General features: G+C 42.0%; 2 protein-coding genes across 5 annotated transcripts in view; both read right to left on the bottom strand.

The window, feature by feature from the left end:
- Positions 1–320: 320 nt before the first annotated feature.
- On the bottom strand, positions 321–14,283 carry BZW1 (basic leucine zipper and W2 domains 1). Of its 4 annotated transcripts, none has more exons than XM_035137023.2 (12): positions 14,153–14,283; positions 12,224–12,297; positions 8,100–8,276; positions 7,499–7,593; positions 6,874–6,939; positions 6,347–6,482; positions 5,148–5,257; positions 4,873–5,043; positions 3,225–3,371; positions 1,826–1,964; positions 860–982; positions 321–759 (listed from the first exon to the last, which is right to left on the bottom strand). In XM_035137023.2, the coding sequence occupies exons 2-12, from the start codon at positions 12,285–12,287 to the stop codon at positions 731–733; spliced, it is 1,257 nt and encodes a 418-aa protein (XP_034992914.1). In that variant the 5' UTR covers positions 12,288–12,297; positions 14,153–14,283; the 3' UTR covers positions 321–730. The 4 variants fall into 4 exon arrangements, with proteins under 4 accessions (XP_034992914.1, XP_034992924.1, XP_034992933.1 ...); XM_035137033.2 differs by having other exon boundaries at positions 14,157–14,280; XM_035137042.2 differs by lacking the exon at positions 14,153–14,283 and adding an exon at positions 13,737–13,843.
- Positions 14,284–15,905: 1,622 nt separating this feature from the next.
- LOC118095633 (aldehyde oxidase 4) overlaps positions 15,906–21,139 on the bottom strand; it is a 61,620-nt gene continuing 56,386 nt past the window's right edge. The window contains exons 33-35 of the mRNA XM_035136882.2: positions 20,491–20,679; positions 19,619–19,786; positions 15,906–16,910 (exon numbers count right to left, since the gene is read on the bottom strand). Of these exons, the coding sequence (XP_034992773.2) occupies positions 16,857–16,910; positions 19,619–19,786; positions 20,491–20,679 (411 nt within the window). The 3' untranslated portion in view covers positions 15,906–16,856. The remainder of the gene's footprint in view (positions 16,911–19,618; positions 19,787–20,490; positions 20,680–21,139) is intronic.

Raw genomic sequence — 21,139 nt, 5'->3', positions numbered from 1 at the left:
TATACAACAACATTGCTCAAAAATGGTCAATGCAAACTTTTTAGAGGCTGAACCTCTGCATCTGTTCATTCTGTTTCCAAGTAACAGCAAGGCAGAAAAATACATTTTTCAAAGAGAATGTAGATTGTTCAAGGATCTGCTTAAGACTGCAAGAACACCAGAACCAGGAAGCTGAAGGCAAAGAGCTTAGTTTCAATATTGAGCTTAGCGACTGCAAATTGCAGTGGTATTATGAACAGGGAATGATGTGATGTTAGGAATCCCATCACTCTTGCTTGAATCTAGTTATCTTTCACAAAAAATTACACAAGTATGGCCTCTTTACTTTGGATACTTGTACAGTTTAATTTGCAAACAGAATTTTTATAACAAATTTAATTTTCCCAAATCATGTCTACTTGTAAACTTTTTAATAGAAAACCCAGGGATAAAATGAATTAAAGTTGTGGAAGGCCTTAAATTATGTTACAGTAGAAAATACAGGAGGTAGAAGGTAACAAAAAAGTAATGCAATGTTGGAATCAAATCTATAGCTCCTGTAAGCTACTAACACATGGTTTTAAAAACCTAAATCTGGTGTTCTCTAACGATCATAGAAAACACAAACAAAATTTTGCCATGAGAGCCCTTATATCATGCTTGATAAAGGGAGGTAGGATGTAAGAATCAGAAGGACACGAGACATGACGTTTTATCTACTGCTCCTGTTTGCTTTACTGTTTTTGACAACTTAGTCACCTTCAGTTTCAGACTCAGATTCTGAAAGAAAACAAACAAGCATCCCAGCATGAGAACACTTTGTTAACTCACTCAAATGAATGCACAGTAAGCAAAGCGGAATTGCATCAGGCTTACTCACCTTCCTCAGCATTCTTGAGCCATTCTACAAACTTTTTCATTTGTTCCAGAAAGACACTCTTTCCTTTGGCAACATGTGCATCTTTATACCATTTCAGGATGGGTTCTTCACTTAGCACCTCAGCTGTTGAAAACAAAGGGGGGGGGTGTGGGGTTAGGGAAAGTAGCATCTATCCCTTCATGCAATACAGCTTAGAAAATAGATGCAGTCACATCAAATGTTTTCAAAGCACAGAAGTGCTTAAACGCAAACCCTCTAAAAAAGCAACCACCAGTAAGTTTGTCAAGCCACATTCCTCATGCTCCGTGGTCTTAGCATTGTTTTGGCTGTAAATTTCCATTAGACCTGACCAGTTCATCAAGCAATACATTTTATATGTTGCTCAATCACATATTTAGGACACCCTATTTTCATCAATGGAGGGACCCAGGTGGCGCTGTGGTTAAACCACTGAGCCTAGGGCTTGCTGATCAGAAGGTCGGCGGTTCGAATCCCTGTGACGGGGTGAGCTCCCGTTGCTTGGTCCCAGCTCCTGCCAACCTAGCAGTTCGAAAGCACGTCAAAATGCAAGTAGATAAATAGGAACCGCTACAGCGGGAAGGTAAACGGCGTTTCCATGTGCTGCTCTGGTTTGCCAGAAGCGGCTTTGTCATGCTGGCCACATGACCTGGAAGCTATACGCCGGCTCCCTCGGCCAATAATGCGAGATGAGCGTGCAACCCCAGAGTCGGTCACGACTGGACCTAATGGTCAGGGGTCCCTTTACCTTTTACCTTTATTTTCATCAATAGGATACTCATCTACATCTCAAGCCACTTGACATAACAATGGGGGCAGAGTTATGTTAACACTATTGTGGCTTGTCAAGAAATTAAGACCTTTTCAGCTGGCATAATGGAATTATGGGCTGCAGCTGCAGCTTCTTGGAGATTAAACAGGTTAAGTAGTTGAGTGTTAAACCATTACCTTTGTAGAAGAGCACCACTATTTTCTGGAAGGCTTTCATGAAGTGGATGTTGTCATAACAGTACTCCTGAATCTTGAGCAACAGTGTCAGTTCAGACTGACCTTGGGTTGTAAAGGCAGCAAGAAGAGGGCTGTATTGCTGTAAAGATTATAAGAATAGTTATGTACAGGAAAAAAACCACACACGCTTTTATTCTGATTAACAGCTTCCCAGTTCTCCATAAAGAGGCCTTTTAAATGTGTTGGAGAGGGAGTAATGGGTTGTTGTTTATTGTATTACATTATTTTGTGCTTTCATTTTGTTTTTTTAAAGTTGTGAACTGCCATGTGATCTTCAGATGAAGTGTGGTATACAAATTTAATAAATAATGTTTTGCCTACTAGTTATGCACAAGCTATCATACACCAGAATACAGCTTAAAATTGGCCTTATCAGAAATCACCAACACATAATATGTCCTAAAATGGACATGTATATTTTCAAACTCTACTAAATCATCAACACATAATATGTCCTAAAATGGACATGTATATTTTCAAACTCTACTGCCAGAAAATGCCTCTTTCATGAAGAAAAAAATCCTAACCGCAAAAAACAGCTGTCTGGGAACTTCTAAGAGGACTTCTCATAGACCTCCATTGAATGAACCTTTTGTCCTCTGGCTGTTGCTGAACTGCAGCTTCTCATTTTTCCTGGCCACATTTGTGGGTGCTCATGGGAGTTATAGTCCAGCAACATCTGGAGGGCCCAAGGTTCCCCACCCCAGTCTTAGAACCATGCATCGCTAAGTTAGCTATTAGAGATTTTCCATTTTCTTGTACAGACAGAAGAGTAAATAAGATTTTTCTAAATCCAGGAACTCAACATTTTAGAAACAATGTGAGCCCTACATTGTGGCATTCAGGGTACATTTTGAACGGGATTATTCTGAATGAAATAATAAGTTTATATTAAATCTAGAAATGAAGAGAATCCATTTGAAAAATCTAGTTTCATTTTTATCCAGCCTATTCTCTGCATGTCGAGATTGGCAATACAGTATTATGACTGGGACCGTATAATATTATGCAGTGTAGAATCTTCTTTTTCAGGGATCTAGCCACTAGCTTTCATTCCCTGTCCTACTGTCCAGTGCACATTTTGTGCACACTGAGCAGGCTCAGGCTTTCCTGCTCTCTTTTGTGGGGTGGGGTGGTGGGAGACGCATTAAATGTGCAACCCCAGCTACATTCATATATATTTTTTAATTTCTCATTTGATTTGTCTGCAAACCTCAGGGTTACCCCAATATGACATCTGCATGAGCACCTGAAAACTTAGCTGGGTACAGAGGGAATGATCGCGTGGACTTTGCACCCATGCCTGCACTGCATTTTTAAAAAATGAACATACAAATACCTTCAAGTGCTTGATGGCTTGTTCCGCTACTAGCTCCTCCTTTTTGTTCCATTCCACAGTGCTCATTACACTGGACCAGATAATGCCTATCACAGTCTGTTCTGATATGTTGTTTTTCTTCATCTCTTCCTTGACATACAAGATGATCTAGACAAGCGATTCCAGGGAGTGTTACATAACATTCTTGCACGTGTATTGACAAGCTTTGCTTAGATTTTCAGATATAGATTTCCTTAGGCCTAGATATTAGCTTTGCTCTACCCAAGCAGTAAATGCTACAATACTTGGCACCACTCTTGAGTAACAACAACTACTACTACTACTTATTATTTATACTCCAGCCACTCTGGGCGGCTCCCAACACAATTAAAAACACAATAAAGCATCAAACATTAAAAACCTCCCTTCAGATATCTTATAAAACTCAGATACAGTGGTGCCTCTACTTACAAATAACTCTACTTATTAATTTTTCTACTTACAAATGGAGCTCCGTCCACCATCTTGGATGCGGTTTAAGATAGGGTTACTTCGACTTACGAATTTTTTCTCCCAATGCATTCCTATGGAATTCGACTTACAATTTTTTTCGACTTACAAATGTGTGTTTGGAACACATTAAATTCGTAAGTAGAGGTACCACTGTAGTTGTTTGTTTCCTTGACATCTGATGGGAGGGCGTTCCACAGGGCGGGCGCCACTACCGAGAAGGCCCTCTGCCTGGTTCCCTGTAATCTCACCTCTCGCAGGGAGGGTACATTGCGCACCACCTTTTAAGACATTTCTGTCAAGACTCAGAATGTGAAATTCAAGACACAGCTCAAGGTGGGAACAGCCATTTACCCATTCCTTTCAACAGTTCCTGCCTATAGACTCAGGCATCTTGCTTCCCCTTCCCCACCCCCATTTTAGAATTTAAAATCTTAATGCATTTCTCATTGATCATGGACACCAAGCATAGAAACTGGGCCACCCAACTGCAGAGGGCCGATCTATGGTAGCCTTCCACCCTCCAATTTTTTTGGATCCCCAGCTACCATGAGCTGTCAATGGCCATGCTGCCTGGTGATTGTGGGAGCTCTAGTCCTAAAACATCTATGGTTTGTGCACTGTAGCAACAACCAATCCTTAGGAAGCAAGGTGAAACCAGCCAACTCTGCCCCAAACCCTTGCCAAGGAAAAGGGTTCAAATCCCTGTTCAGTCACAGAGCTCCCTGGGCAGTGGCCTTGGTGAATGTCACCATCTTGCAGACCAGCTTTCTTCACAGGGCTTACCACTGATCAACAAGCTAACCCAATGCATGCTTTCCTGGATCCCTTGTAGGATGCAAATGTGATAAACACAAGAGCATTATTCACAGGTGAAAAGGCTATTGCCTGAACAGGTACGAACGTATATGTGAACATGCTTAACTGTTCCTGAACATATATTGCAGTTATTTCAAAAATTATTAAACAAAACACCTTGCTGAGTGTCAGCATTTTACATTGTGCGGACATTATAGTGCAATGTTGATTCACCAAACACACCTAGAAAGAAAATATTTTAACAATTTTTATTGTTACAGCAATTGAGACAGCTAGAAAACCAAGCTACTTTCACCAAAGAGGCTCATAAACTATGAGCAGAGGAAACCAATGTACTTACATCCTTAAAGGGATCCCCACGTGACATCTGCTCCTGAAGTTCTTTCTGCAGTTCTTTACGAGCCCCTATGCACTGCTGGTTCCGGACGTATTCAGAAAGTTCCTTTAATCCTGCATCAGTGAAGTATTTTGTGAAGTGTTCAAGGCTTTGCTTGTTGGCTGGAAAGAGTTCCTGAAACATTTATATTGATTATTTGTGGTGTGCTTTAAAAAAAGTTGCACATCTCAAATTACTCCCATTTTCAGCACCAAATGTAGATCACTTTATTTACTTACCATCAGCCTGTTGTCCATGTTGACTTTACGAAGACTAGCAGCCACTGCATTGATATCTTTTTCATTTATCCATGATTTGAACAGTTTTACTGCAAAGGCTGCTGAAACACCTGCATGAGGAGTTGTATGATTACTTTTAATACTCTTGAAGAGGTGTCCTGCTTCATCCTGTCCTAATATCATGTGACTTACCCTTGGCCCTCCAGATGTGATTGGACTCCCAACTCCCATAAGTCCCAAAGAGCACGGCCAATGGCCAAGAATGATGGGAGTCATAGTCCATCTACACCTGTAGGCCACAGCTTAGCATACAAAAACACAGCAGATTTTGATAATGAAATCGTTCTTTGTGTATCACTTCCTGACTGGCTTCATGAGGAAAGGTTTTCTAGCACTCTCACTAGACGTGCATAGATCACATTGGATAATTAAATGGCAAGGTTTTGCTTCACTATAACCAAAACAAATGCACAGTCTGCTACCTAGTGCCTACTTCAACCTGTGAATCTTTAAAAAAATCTGGGTCTTGTAAAGTTCTGAGAAAAATACACATATGCTAGGAAGTGGGGTTGTTGGGAAAGTCCAGAAATAAACGAAAAATTGCAAGAGCTCAGGCCAAAAGAAGATGGATTTCAAATAAATCTTCACAAGGTTTTATTGATGTGATGCGGAGTTTAAATGGGAATCAATCCCAATGTTGAAGGTGATTTATCATTTCAAGCACAGACAAGCTATCTTTGTACATTATAAGCAATTTAACTCTTCATTTAGAAAACAGAATGTAAGTTTGATGTAAGGTTAGTGACTCACAGATATACCTGTTATGTGCATTTAAACATAGTCTGTTTTTTACATATGATAAAACTTTATGTTTAGAGATCTGAATGAATTTTTATTATAAGGAGAATTATTCTAAGATTCATCTCAACTTTCTCAATATTCCAGCTGACGAAGAATAGTCGAAACAGGGCCTTGTCCTGATTTTTACTGGAATTTACCTTTATTAGCATTCAACATTGGGATTGATTCTTTTGGCCTGAGTTCTTGCAATTTATTGTTTATTTCAGGAAGTGAGGTTGGACACGACTTCCACTGGTGAAGAGAAACCTAACACACTGCGCAGGAATGCACCTCTAAATATCAAAACAGATAGGGGACACTTCCACTACTCTAATTCCAAAATAGTTTACCACAATTACCTTCTTTAACTAGATTCTCATTATATAGACTGTTGAGAATTGACGCATTAAGTGTCCCATTGGCCAGAAGAATACCCGTCAGCATGGCCAGTTTGTTCCGCTCAGACTCTGAAAAACCTTTCAAGAATAGCAGCAACTGCAAAGGGTAAAAGACATAGTCAACACTCTGAAACAAGCAAAGTGCTGAAATCATTTATGAATGCTACCATGAGATATAAAGGAATGTATCACTGGAAACAAGAAAAGGACTTCCTTTTGCAGAGTTTTTATTATAATGACTAAAAGTCTTACACGAAGTTTCTACAGCCACTTACTCTGATGCCTAGAGAACTATACCCTCCAGGTAACAAGAAAATGAAACTTCTATGAATGGCACAGAAATTATTCTTTTCTTTCAGGCCCTCAGTGACTAGCCAAGGAATATGTGCACATGCAGACTAAATGTTTTGCTAAATAGTAACAAACACATAAATATACAGGAGTATCTGTAAGGCCATGCCCCAAAAAGTAGTTTCAACTTGCAATACCTTTTTGACTTCATCCTCAAAGCCTTTTTCCAGGTATTTGTAACGCCTGATCAGCTTGTTAAAGACCTGAAAGACAAATGTTAGCAATTAAGACTATAGATTTCATAGAAAAGGTGGGCCACCTTTTACCTGGGGGCCATATGCAGCCCTGCTTTCATTTTATGTTCCCCCAGCGCCTTCAGAATTTTCCCCAGCAAGGGGATTCCCCAGAATCTTTGTATCCCAGCAGAGTAACTTACTTTCTGTCAATTTCCTAATTTTGTCAGGCTTTCCCCCTCTCTATGTAATTTCAGAACAACTGGAAGCAGCAGTATTTTTACCTGATAAAATCAACTGATTTTTAAAAACCTTTTTCCTCATTATTTGACTTGAGGATAAGGAAATCCCACCCCTCCAATAACCCAGAACACTTTTCTCTCTGGCTGTGCCCATCACTGCTCCAGCTCTGGTCAGTGCCAGCAGGTATCTCTCAGCAATTAAACCCTCAACAGATAAAAAGGTTTCCAATCCCTGTTGGGCTCAATCAACAACTCCTTATACATGCACCTTGCTTTTGAGTGTGTGTTTATATTGCAGGGAGGTAGAATCAAGAAAAGCCATTTTTAAAAAAACCAACAAAACAAACCTGAGCAAATGCTTGCATCGTTTCTAGGTCTTCCTGTGCTGCAAACACACAGACATCTGTGCGCATCATGTCATCTGCCAGTGTACCACCTGGGGCTATTGAGAAATTGGTGTTTAGTTTTACAAGAAAAGCTAACATTGGCTAATATCACTTTCACTAATTAGAACAGCATTTAAGTTTAATACAATGCAATGTGCAGTAAATCAACAGCAAGTGAAAACCAACTATTTAAAGTTCAATGGTAAATGGAGCAAGATAAATAAATTTCCCAGTGCTAAGAATTAGCAGCCCCATCTTTTTACAGGGATGCTAGTTTTTCAGGAAAACACTGAAGGCTGACTAGAAGCTTTCATCTTCCTAAATTTGAACTAGATCATCAGTTGCTAACAGCTACCATAAGATACTACGTCACTTCTGTGTTTTGCGAAGCCATTCACAGAGAAAAGAGCTCTAATGCAATTATATTCTGACGGGTACAGAGGCTGCATAAACAGTAGCAACTGAGATCATGACCAATGAATGGTTGGTTAGTTTTAGGATTCAACCATGCAAATACACAGGCAGGTTTGTAAACCAAAGAGCCCCTCTTAAGGTCACTTACCCAGCATTCCACCAGCCACCAGAATGTCAAAGAGTGTCTCTGCATAGCGGCGATAATCAAGTTTTGCTCCAGAAGCATCAAGGAATTTTGCTACTGCTTCCAAGTCACTGCCAGTTTCATTTAAACCTTGAATAATACAGTCCTGAAACTGAGTGGGGTCAAACCTCTCTTTTTCATCTGCAATAAATAAATAAAGTATTCTGTGAACATAGTACTATTTATTACATTGTTTTTAAATACAAAATCATATTACAGAGAGTGGCCCCAAAGTCGGTATACAGTTCAATCAATGAAATTCATCACAACAAATTATATGGGTACAAATAACACACACAAATTGGCAGTTAATTTCAGGCTGGCAGCTGGAAAAAATTATTATTATTATTATTCCACCCTATACCTGGAAGTCTCAGAGTGGTTCACAGAACAAGATAAAAGGATTTTTCTTTACCGATATTGTGAATGATGACAGCAAACTTGAGTCAAGAACAAAGAAAATGGATTCTAAAGCAATATTACCAACTTTGGGGCCACTCTGTAATGCAGCTCCTCAATAGATGCTGAGGAACAGAAAGGTTGGAAACCTTTCTTCTTTGAAATACCCTTTGAGTGTCAGGGTTGACCAGGAAGTAGGGCACTCAAATCATGCTAATTCACGAGAGAACAGTACAGTAGTGGGTAAAAGAGCCTTCTAGGGCTGGGGCATGACACAGCCTCTGTATACGTGAAGTCCCAAATCCAGTCCCCCAGTATCTCTCACTCTTGTTGTACAGGTTCATACTGCTGATACATCAGCCTTTGCCAGCCAGGTGCCCTCCAGATGTTCTGGACTACAACATCTGTCTGGCTAATACAAGTTGTAGTCCAAAACATCTCAATAATCACAACACAAAGAAACACAACAAGTTTTGTATATGGACAACTATCACACTGTATGGAACACTGCTGAGATAGAAGGTTGGCATTTAATATACAGCACATCAGGGGGGCATATTATAGCCATTTTCCACTTTAAAGTTACTCTCCATTACACTTTGGAGAGGCCCTTTAAAGATCTATGCTTTCCCCTTTTTTGCATGATATATGGTTTGGTATTTTTAGCAAAAAAAAAAAACCAAAAAACCCCGCTTCTCCGTCAAGAAGTGTGGTTTGTATTCAAAGAAAGCTACCTTTAAAAAGTTAGCACCCACATTCCACTGATCAAAATAAAATGGTTCCATATCAGCCTTTGGCTACACCCTTTTTCTGGCGTGGCATCAGTAAATTGACAATTACCTGAATTATCAGCCAGTATCCTGCCCAATTTTCAGGTTGTGGAAGTCATGAGTACAGCATTCATGACTGAGCAACCATTAAGGTCTGTTTCAATCTTCCACAAACATAGGTATTTCCCTTTCAGTTTAAGTAGGGATTCTGACACAAATCAGTTTATTACTTAGCAAGCTAACTCTCACCAGCAGTTCCTTTAGCCATTTGATTACATTCTGGTTCTCTCTATAAAAACCCTCATATGAATGCCTTGCAGAAGTTCTCTTTTAAAGTCATCTATTTTTTAAAAAAACTTCATGGGCTTGCCTTCATGAATATGCTATATCCCTCAAGATCTTTGAATGGCCAGCTTCTCAGCTTCAAATAAGCCACTTATCTGTACTAGAACACAATAAACTCTCACAGTAAGATACCAGAAGTACTGTACACAACAGAAAACTAAGGGCCACAGTCACAGCAAAATCATTTTTGGTATTAGTGTTGTCAGTTTGAGCACTCTCTTAAGCCAAGAATATCTGGTAAAAAGCAATCAAAGTATCAGCTGCACCTGAAATCTTAATTTCTGTTTTAACCTATTATCAGTCTATTTATAATGGGCTAAACTTTTAGCACCACCCACAGCAATTCAAAGTTATAGTTGCTTGCTACTCCACTTCTGAAAACATTACATGATGGTAATAATGAAAATTATAAATAAAATTTCTGAAAACATTACAAGGAAGTAAATGCCATAAATATGAGAGGATCTTCTTTTACTTGTGACATTTAAAACTCAGGTATCAGTTTTCTTTGATCCTCAAAATACTGAGAATTTGTTATCCAAAGACTAATACCATAGTATTTTGGCAGTGTGCACTCCAGCTCACCCACCACATTTCAGCAGATCAAGACAGTACTTATCTATTTCTACTTCCGAGTCCCACTCGCACCTACTACGGTAATTTCATTTGTTTATTGGAATTCCATCATTTTCACTAAGTTCAGTTCCATTGTTTCTCACTTACTTGAGCAGAACAGTACTAAACAGCAGATTACACTCTTTTCCATAGAACATCCTGACAAGAAGTGTGCAGCTCTTTCAGTTTCAAAGGTTTAATAAAAACAAAACAAAAAAGCTGGAAGGTCCACCATAAAGTTGAACGTGGATTAGAGAAGTGAGTTGAAATAAGACCTTGTATCATGGGACCTATCCCAACTCTAAACACTCCTTAACATAACTACTACCCACAAGTTAGTATTCCTGTGCTTTCTGGCATGCCACATAGCCAGCTGGCTGGACTATTTATATGTCATAGTAGCAAGAGATATACGCCCTGTGCAGAGGCAAAATTAAGCCCTTTCCTAGCCATAACACCTTTGAAAGCTCATAGTTGACCAGCTTGAAGTTAAATATAGAACCTACCCATCTAAAACAAACATCTCTCCTAAAGCCAGGCATTAAAGCACCATGAAAATTTGAATCCATGGGTACAAATACCATATGGCCCCATAGAACCTTCAAAATAGGGTTCCTCAGGGTTCAATTGTATTCCCCCTGCTGTTTAAAATCTACATGAACCAGCTGAGTGGGGTCACCCTGAGTTTTAGAGTATGTTGCCAGCAATATGCTAACGACACACAGCTATCCTCCTCCTTTACATCTGCAGTTGTGGCATGGATGTGTTGGACCATTGTCTTCCCTCAATAATGGACTGGATGAGAGCCAAAAACTAAAACTCAATCCAGATAAGATTGAGGCACTGTTAGTGGGTGGTTCTCTTGACTGGATGGATAGGAGGTTGCCTGGTCTTGATGGAGTTACATTCCCTCTGAAGGAACAGATACACAGGTTAGAGCAGGCACCCCTAAACTGCGGCCCTCCAGATGTTTTGGCCTACAACTCCCATGATCCCTAGCTAACAGGACCAGTGATCGGGGAAGATGGAAACTGTAGTCCAAAACATCTGGAGGGCCAAAGTTTGGGGATGCCTGGGTTAGGGCTACTTCTGTATCCATTGATGCCGCTTTTCCCAGGCCTTTGGCTAATTAGCCAATCTATGGCCTTTTAAACTGTGTGTAGATTGTTGTTTTTTGTTTGTTACTATGGTATGTATTTTAGTGGTTTTATACTATTTGATATTGTAAACCCCCTGTGATCCTTGGGTGAAGGGCAGGTGCAGAGGGTGCATACAGGATTAGACAGAGAGGAAGGGGAAAGTCCTGCTGCATGGGCATAAATCTATTTCACTCAAGCATGGATGCTGCTGGATATAACTCGTAGTGAATAATTTTGTTGAAGCTCAGTATGTGAGAACATCAGTGTGTCAGATAAATCAAAGGCTGCAATCTGATTTTTAAACAGACTAAAAACCTGTCACTGGGAAACAAAGGAGAATGGATTCATTAGTTCACTGGCTTTAATAAAATTAAGATTTTAGGTCAACGTATATTTTTGTTTAAAACAAATATTTTTATTTTAAAAGCAGGTGATAAGTGAAGAAAAGAACAACAGGGATATTGATACTACTCTTACTCTTGCATTATATAACTGACTTAATATACTTAATAAGACATAACTGGCTTAATATAAAAGGTATAGTTGATCAAGAATCAGTCCTAAAGTTGTTGTTTAGTCATGTCTGACTCTTCGTGACCCCATGGACCATAGCACGCCAGGCACTCCTGTCTTCCACTGCCTCCCGCAGTGGAAAAAGTCCTAAAGACTTTCCACCAAACTGTCAATGCAGCTTTCTCTGTGTGTGTGTGTGTGCGTGCGCAAAAACACACACAGTACAGACCACAAGCAAACTTCTCTCAGATGTCCAACTGTATTAGACAGAAACAATTTAATTAAGCATACATATAATTAGGCTTACCTCTTTTCCTAGTTTTAAAACGCTGGCCTGATAGCGTTGGCTTTTGCTGCTTTTGATTATTCATAAAAGACACCCTATGGAAAGCAACAAAATTTTCAAGATGTATCAGTTAAGCAAATGATCCCTAAGCATTTGGGAAGACTTCAGTTAAGCATCTGCCAGCTATTGGCAACATCCTAAAAATACATCTTAATGGTTTCCTATTTTATTTAAGTATTTTTTCTACTTTAATGTTTGGAAACATTGTTTCCAATGGCAGGTGCTGACATAGCTCCAAGTATAGAATAGAAACAACAACAATTTTTTTATTGTGCTAGCCCATCCAATTCTTTCTTCCTGATCTTCCTAGCTGCCAAGACAGCACTGGCCCCTAATATATCCCACATCATGAGATGAATGTATTAAGATAGCCAAAGGCTACATGGCTATGTCCTCACACCTCGACTTCATAATTTTAGGTAAAAAGAGAGGCTCTCAGTCCAAATGTATTAACTCTATGTATAGAATCCAGCCTTAACACAAAAAAGCAAAAGCATGAACTGCATTTTAGGCTTCATGGGAAAAGGGAGGGGGGCAGGCGGAGCAGCAAGAGTATCACAATGTTTAATGAATGTTCTTGAATCAATTCCAGGTTAAACTGTAAACAAGAGGAGTATTTTAAAGGGGCATTTGTGGTACTCTATATATCCCAATAAGGTTGTAGGGACACTTCCCTGGAACTGCACCTGAGCAAAATGGGATGATTCTGAGCAGGTGTGCTTAGAATTGCAGTATCTGCTCTTCCAAAAAAATCATAGCTGTCTATAAAACACAAGGCAGGGCCAACATTCCTCTGCTATGTTTCTAGGTATTGGGATGTGTATGAAGTTTTGGGGATGGGGCAAAATTTCTCAGAATTTCTGAATGCATTCTGGGAGCATATAGCATAACCAGAGTGAAACTAGCTACCCTCTTTCACGTTTAAGGGGTGGGATTTTGAGGGGACCAAACTTACCAGCAACCCCATGGCTACTGCTTAGCTAGGGGAAAGCGTGTGTGCCTTGGAATAATGTTACATCGGGACATAGTGTCAATTCAGGGCGCTGGGGAGAAGGGAAATAATTTAAAACGCCCTTCACACTTTTGCAAAAAATGGAGGGGGGGAATGCAAAAAGCTGTTCTATCCACAGGGCTCATTTCACCCATCCTCGTGATTTTTAAAACTCCTCCTTTCCCCACCATGGTCTTAGAAAGCGCATACAGGTTTTGGAAAACGTGCCAGCTAATACGTGAAGTTCATTACTCCTTCTTCACCAGGCGCCACCCACTCAGCCCCGGGAGGTGTCCCCACCCTTCACCCCTCAAGAGAGACACCCCCCCCATCTACAAACACGGGCAGGCCGTGTGTATTTTTTTGTGTGGTTGTGGGGGTTGCCCCGCCTCGTGTCGCCGCCTGGGCCGGAAATGGGCCTTTTCCCGGAAGGCTCTTCCCTCAGCCGACCCTAAACGCCCTCCCACCGCGCGGCCTACCCACCGAGCCCTCCGGGCGGAGGCGGCCGCTGCAGGAGCTGGAAGCGATGGCCCCGGAAAGGAAGGGAAGGGGGAAGTCTCCCGCTAGCGCCGCCCCGGCTAGGCTTGAGTCCCGCGCTGCCCCTCCCGGCCGCCGCCGCCGCGTCCCCTCCCTCCCTCAGCGGCGTCACCGCCCAACAGAGGCCGCCGCTTTGTTACCCGCCAGGCCGGGCCGGGCCAGAGGGCGCGGGCGGCGGAGAGTGAAGGGAAAGGAGGGGGGAGGAGGAGAGGGGAGAAGCAGGCCCAGCAACCGGCCCTGCCAGCGCGGCCGTTACGGGCCAGCCTCACGCCGCGCTCCCCGCCCAATCACCACCCGCCGAGCCGCGTTCTCTTCCCACCCCCCAGCGAGCTATCAATCCCGCCGCGCGCCTCGGGCCTCACCGACTTTTAAGGCAGGAAAGGAACGTCCAAGGAGCACAAGCTTGACTAAGCGGCGCGAGCAGGACGGAGAAGGCGGGCGGTCTGAAGCGGCTTCAAGTCTCCACCCCTTTCTCTCTCCTCCTCTTCTACTTACTCCCCCCACCCCACACAACCTCCCCCGCGAGGAGAGGAAACAACGCGAGAACACGCGGGTGACGGGCAGGAGGGAGGCGAGGCCTGCTGGGAAGAAACTATTCCTCACAGCAGTCGCACGGTGGTGGGGGAGGGCGAGAGAGAAGAGCGTCGTGCTTTGAGGCTGGGGCGTGACGCTGCCTGGGCCTAAAAGATATATAATGAGGTTTTTTGTGGGGGGGGGGTTGCTTGATTATTTCCTCATACAGAGAGGGAGATATAGTTAAAAATGAAGTTTGTTTCACCCTCCCCCAGTTTCTTGCGGAAATGGGCTCGTCCGGCTCGCCCCCGCCCGAAACTACGTCACGTAGCAATGGGCTGCGTTCCCTTGTGCGGGATTTGAAACGAGACACTGCTCTCTTCTTCAACCCCTCCCTCCCTAAGTTAGACGCGTCCAGGTTCGTCCTTTTCCGGGAATGGCCGGGATACTTCGTGGCGCAATCCATTGAGCCGAAGTAGGGAGACTTAAGTGGTGGAGGAGCCCAGGTGATTATCGCTGCAGGAGGAAGCAGCCCTTTCTGGTTGCTTTTGAAGTTTCGTCTGTCTGTCTGGCAACAGTGAGAGCTTGCAAAATAAATAAATGGTGCTTATGATTTTTATTGTTTCCGCGTTTCTGTATGTATGATCTACACTACAGTACTTGAGATTCCTGCATTGCAGGGGGGGGGGTTGGACTAGTTGACCCTGGGTATCCCTTCCAACTCTACAGTGATTGGTATGATTTGGTGGTAGCGGTTCCATCAGCCAAAGGAAAAAGGGGGAGGGGAAAATATGCAAAGGTTCAGAGGGGTTTTCCAGTGTGAGGAAGTTGTAAATTATCTGGCGTGGCGCTTCCTGCACTGAGAGGGGAGCAATAATTAACTGCCCATCATCATCATAATCAATTCTTCCCGCGTCGCAGGTGGGGTGCAGGATTTGAGACTGATCACTTAATGCCTTCATTACAGGGGCAGAAGCCGAAATTGGGTTACAACCCTGCGCTGTAGTCAGGTGGTGTTATCCCTACGGTTGGCACACCAGCCAATGGCCTGGCCAAGTTGTGTCAAGCTGAACATGCATTGTTACTTGATCGTGGCAAGGTATCTCATGTTCTGAGAATGCCGCTGTGTAGGGGGAAGTGGGGGTTACTGCTTTGTTTTGCTATCGCTTTTATTATTATTTTTAAATCCTGTGTTTTTATGTTGTGAACTGCCCTAAGATATACGGATGATGGGCAGTACTGTATTAATTACATAATAGGTGGCAGCTTATCTTTTTTGTTTCATTATGGTATAGCAAGAGTAAGATCGGCTTGTGCCCTAGGCCTGCAACATTCGGAAAAAAACCATGCAGGGTAGCAAATTCTATCGCAGTAACTGCAAATAAATACCTGTTGAACTACACAAGCACTGACTAGGAAGTTGACTGGCAAGGTCAAAAACAGGGAGGCCCTGGTTCAAATCCTCGCCTGACTCTTGAGTGCTGTGAGGGGGAAATTAAAAACCTGGGAGGTGAGCAGAGCTTACGTAGGCTGCTCTGGTCTCCTTGGGGAGACAGCAAAATACAGTACAAATGAAATAAGTAATTCATGGTGACTCATACAGTTTCATAATAACAATTTTTTATTTTTTTATTAGCATATGTGTCAGACCTCTTGAAAACATTCTCGAATCATTATGTGAGCAAAGGTAATCATCATCAGGATAATAAATGATTAAAGTTAATGCTTTAAAAGTACTTGACCATTATTTTTCCAGCTAACTGCTTCGCTTTTTATGGGTCTGATACCCCGCCCCAGGTATGTTCAGGTTGAGGAACAGATCAGTGGCTTATGACAGCCTTGCAATGTAGTCCAGAGTTGTTCCTATTTTGCAAGTAAAAGTTGCTCGCCTCCACCACACACCTTGGCAGCATGTTGTCACTTTCTGCTGATGGGAGTTTTCAGTTTCCTCAACAAGAGATATTGCTACGTGGGTCTACTCTGAGTAAAGGTTAACTGAATACCAAGTCTGTGGGCAAGTTCCAGGAGAAGGCCTGCTTAACTGGCAAGGGACAGAATGTATAAGCCAAATGAATACTTCAGCACACTCCCCTGTGCCCTAAAATTTACTAAATGATTCTCCCTACACCCACATGATCCTCAAAGCCCAAACCAACAATCTCACCCCCCTCTAACGCCTCTGAATAAAAGCTGAGGTGTATCTGTGTGCCTGGTAGGCAGCCACCCATTTACAGCATTTTATATGCCTACAGTTACAGGTGTAGATGTCAATGGCCATTACAATACAAAATGAACACAAATCACAGGTGTAGATATAGTTGCTAATTCTGACAGTTTGGAATTACATGTTCTTATCCCTTTTACCACACCTATGCTTGAGTCTGCTGAAATTCACAGATTTTGTACATCAATATAATTTTTAAAAAATCTTGTCATACAGCTGAAATTAATATTGTTGTCCTTGTGTGTGATTAGACTGTGATTGCTCTTCTGATCAGGAAGAACATACAAAAGCGATCACAACTGTGCAACTTTGGCGGAAAAGCAGGACATTTAGTCTACTTCAATAGCCCATGGTTTATAGGTCCCAGGCTTGTCCTTTGGAATCTAAAAATGAGAGAGAGAAACAGAAGGACTATTCTTATGTGCAATTTCATATTAGGAAATAAAAGGAAATCAACCAATATAAAACTTGTTTTAATGAGAGGGAAGCTACAATGCATTGAAATATGTGGCGAGGCACTCTGAATATGCTCACAGCCTGCCTGCTCTGGCACCAGGCACACAGGAAACACCACACAATTTCATTTATTGAATGAAGAATGGTTGGGGGAGAGCACCATTTTGGCTTTTGCCTCAGTAGCAAAATGTTTTGGAGTGGCCTTGAGGGGGAGTCATTAGAAGCAGGAAGGGAGACACTTCCTGCAATGTCTTTTTCAAACCAGATATCCATAGCTGCCAAGTTATCCCTTTTTTAAAGGGATTTTCCCTTATGCTGAATAGGCTTCCTTGCGAGAAAAGGGAAAACTTGGCAGCTATGCAGGTATCATATATCTCTATTACTACGAGGTATTAAAAAAATTATTTTTTTTACAAAAAAAATCTTGAAATGTTATGCATATTATGGACCAAACCCGTACATACCTACACGTACCTATACAAACTCAGAACAGAAGTAAATCTCACTGATTTGTATGGGGCTCACTCCCAGGAAATTAGCAACAGGTTTACAGCCTTGATGTCAAATATTCCCAAGAGCAGCCTTTAAAAGTTGTTTTGTAATGATAGTTTTTTTGACACACATCCTCCCTGCCTTCCCTGTTGAAAATGCTAAGTTGTTGTTGTTGGGCACAAAATTGGTGAGTTGCTGGACCTGACTGCCCTGTGCTGCATCTTGGACTCTGGAAGCAACTGAGATGAAGGGCAGGGGTAGGATTCTTGCTATAACCCAGGACTGAAGTTACCGGTATCTTTTAGAAGAGGACTCTAACTTGCAATAGTGCTCCCTTATGTTTTATTTAGCACCTTTCAAGTATTTGAAGCACTTACTGTCCGATAGTTGTTGGCATCCACCTGAATATTCCAAGGGGGGCCACAGGTGAAAAATAGGCACTGACTGTACCTATAGGTTCCCCCCTCTATGTCAAATAACTGGGGTCAAATAAGTGTTGTTTACTTTTTTATAATACATGGAAGATGGATCTCCATTGGGAAGTTCTGGACTCTCCTTTCTTAGGGGTTTCTAAGCAGAGGTTGGATGGCCATTGGTCATGGCTGCTTTAGCTGAGTTTCCTGCATTGGATGGGATTGCACTAGAACAGGGGTCAGCAACCTTTTCCAGCTGTGGGCCAGTCCAGCGTCCCTCAGACCATGTGGCGGGCTGGACTATATTTTTTTGGGGGGGGGGAAATGAACGAATTCCTCACAAATAATCCAGAGATGCATTTTAAATAAAAGGACACATTCTACTCATGTAAAAACACCAGGCAGGCCCCACAAAGAACCCAGAGGTGCATTTTAAATAAAAGGACACATTCTACTCATGTAAAAGCAAGCTGATTCCCAGACTGTCCGTGGGCCGGATTGAGAAGGTGTTTGGGCTGCATCCGGCCCATGGGCTAAGTTAGGTTGCCTGCCCCTGCACTAGAAAGATGACCCTTGGGGTCCCTTCCAGCTCTGTGATTCTATGCTTTTCTGCTTCAACAATATTTCATTATGTTCCTATCATTTTATGCAATTGTATTTTGTATAAATTATAAATAAAACATGTTCTATTTACAAACAAAACATTTAAATAGCTACATTTTTACTGGTACAACAGGGGCAGGGCATGGACGTAGCCAGGATTTTTGTTAGGGGAGCAGGCTTTTGTTAGGTGTTATAGGAATTATAAGGTCTCATATATATATAGATCATATGTTCATAAATCTACAAGACAAACACATAAGTATATAAACCACGTGTCTGAAATAGTGCAGGAGAGCAATCCTGAAGCCATTTTGACTCTTCCAAATTGACCTCAAATATTTCTCTGCGGTGAGGAAGGAAATTGGAAAGCCTCCCCACTGTCTCTTTGCTCAAATCCTGTCTCAAGGGCTTATTTGGGTATGAATAGGGTGAGCCTGTGACCTGGATTCAGGAACTACTGTAAGCATTTACCATCACAAAAAATGCCCAGGCTGCCCAGGTAGAGGAATCAGTGGCCATTATCAGGTATCCTGAACAAACAGGAATTTTGTTGGAGATCGCCTCCTTCTGTGATGTATGTATGATTTTTTGGGATGAGTCTCTGGCTACAGGGTGGGCAACTTCAGAAGTCTATATAAGGGCTTGCGCACCATTGTTCTGGGTCTCTCCTGCCTCTTGCGTGCGTGCAGAGTGAGCACCCTGTTGCAACAGTTAATAAATATCAGGCTTACTAGTTGCCTTGCTTCTCAATATTCTCTCGTTGGCCTCTGTTATTTTCTCCTACTGATAGAGAACCTACTTAAGGACTCTATACGGGCTCTTATGGTAGATACCCCATAAGGGAAAGAGAGCAGTATTTTCTTATAACATAGGAGATGCATAACCTCAGATTTGTATTGATTTGTATTGATTTTTACTTATTTGGGGGGCAGCCCCCCCTCCCCGGCTAAGCCCACTAGACTAGATGGTCCTTCAGCCATTTTATCCTAGGTTCTCTGCTCTGCTGAGTCATACTGGGCCCCTCACTTCTCTGCCTCAGTCTTCTGTGTCTTGCTGATGCCAAGAGGAAGAAAGCACAAAATGAATGGAATATAAGGTGGTGGTGGTGTTTTTAAGGAAGTATTTACCATCTCTGTAAAGTGATCAACACAGGCCATGCGAATCCTTTCTATGTTCAGTGGACTGTCCAAAGTGAAAACACGGTGTAATCCTCTTTCCTTCCGGGCAGCAGCCACTGCATCCCGTATAGCAAAAAACACAGAGCATGCTTGGAATACCCCAGCTTCACCTACACCCTGTAGGAATGTGAAGACAACCGACCATGGAACACAAAGATAAGGGAAAAGCCATACAGTTTGATGAGGGGTCAGCAAACATTTTCAGCAGGGTGGCGGTCCACTGTCCCTCAGACCTTGTGGGACACATTCTACACATGTAAAAACATGCTGATTCCCGGACTGTCTGCGGGCCGAATTTATAAGGCGATTGAGCCGGATTCAGCCCCCGGGCCTTAGTTTGCCTACCCATGGTTAGATCATATTTTTTCCAATCACCATTTGACAGTTAGTCACCTTGTTCTGGATGGGCATGCAAGCTCCTGTCTCACAAATGGTTCCAAGGTGTCACCACCACACCTCAGCTATAACTCAATTAAAAAACTTTTAAATAAATTGTTCTGCATAATCCCATTAAAATTAAGAGTGGTTGTGCAAGTCGGAGTTTGGCAGATTGCAGACAATGTGTTCCGAGTGGCAAAGCATCCACTTAAGATATTTAGGCATTAACTGGAATGGGGAAACATAAGAAGATAAACTGGCAATAAAATATCAGAAAATGGCTTTAAAAGCCTTCCTTTGTTTCTAGAGATAACCATCTCTAGATTATCTGCTTTGAGATGACTGCTTTAATTGAGCCTCCTGGAGATTCACTGTAATAGTAACTAATCTGTACCAAACACCCTCCTATGTATTATCCATCCCCACACTTTAAATTTGTTTACCTTGGAGGAATAGATTGCAATTGGGTTTCTTGAATTAGGCAAGAGGTAGATTCTAAACTGTTCTGGGACATCACAGGCAGCAGGAATTTTATATGTGTCTGGACCCAGCGTGTACTGCTGTCCTTCCGGGGAGAAGTATATTTCTTCCATCGTATAAAGTCCAAGTCCCTGCATAAAGCCACCTTCAATCTGACAGAATAAAAATGCATAAATTCTGATTTTAATTTTAAATAGATTGTGATTTGCTCAAAGTATTTACTCTTTCCCCTGTGCAGCCAGGAGGGCTGGAAATTTGCTCTGACACTCCTCTGTGTTCAGTTCCAGACATTCTGATTGCTAAACACCTTCCCCTTAATACAGTAAAAATGCAATAAAAATGAATTGGGGAATGGTTAGGGTGGGGAAAGGTACTGCCCGTTTTCAAGGAAGTTGTCAGCACTTTCATTTTGCAGGGTGGATATACTGAGCAATCATTGAAATATGTGGTAGGAAAGAGGAAGTCTCTTTTAGTATATAGGACTGCTTCAGTGGCAGCAAAAACAAGTATGCGACTCAGCTATAAAGCTGGTGTAAATTTATTCATAAAATACTGTATAATGTAGGCAGATCACTTGCTAATGGAGAAATGGCTACTGAATGATAGTTCCTT

Source organism: Zootoca vivipara, chromosome 1 (genome assembly GCF_963506605.1).
Source record: "Zootoca vivipara chromosome 1, rZooViv1.1, whole genome shotgun sequence".
In the NCBI taxonomy this organism is placed as follows: domain Eukaryota; kingdom Metazoa; phylum Chordata; class Lepidosauria; order Squamata; family Lacertidae; genus Zootoca; species Zootoca vivipara.
This window is presented reverse-complemented; position numbering and strand designations above follow the sequence as displayed.

Bases quoted from the DNA above. Each gene is read 5' to 3' on its own strand.
- BZW1 (XM_035137023.2), bottom strand. From the start codon at position 12,287: ATGAATAATCAAAAGCAGCAAAAGCCAACGCTATCAGGCCAGCGTTTT. The intron at 6,483-6,873 runs GTATTGCAAGTT...TACCCTTTGCAG, and splicing joins TTGAGGATGAAGTCAAAAAG to TTGCTGCTATTCTTGAAAGG. The intron at 983-1,825 runs GTAATGGTTTAA...TGTTTTCAACAG, and splicing joins AGTGGTGCTCTTCTACAAAG to CTGAGGTGCTAAGTGAAGAA.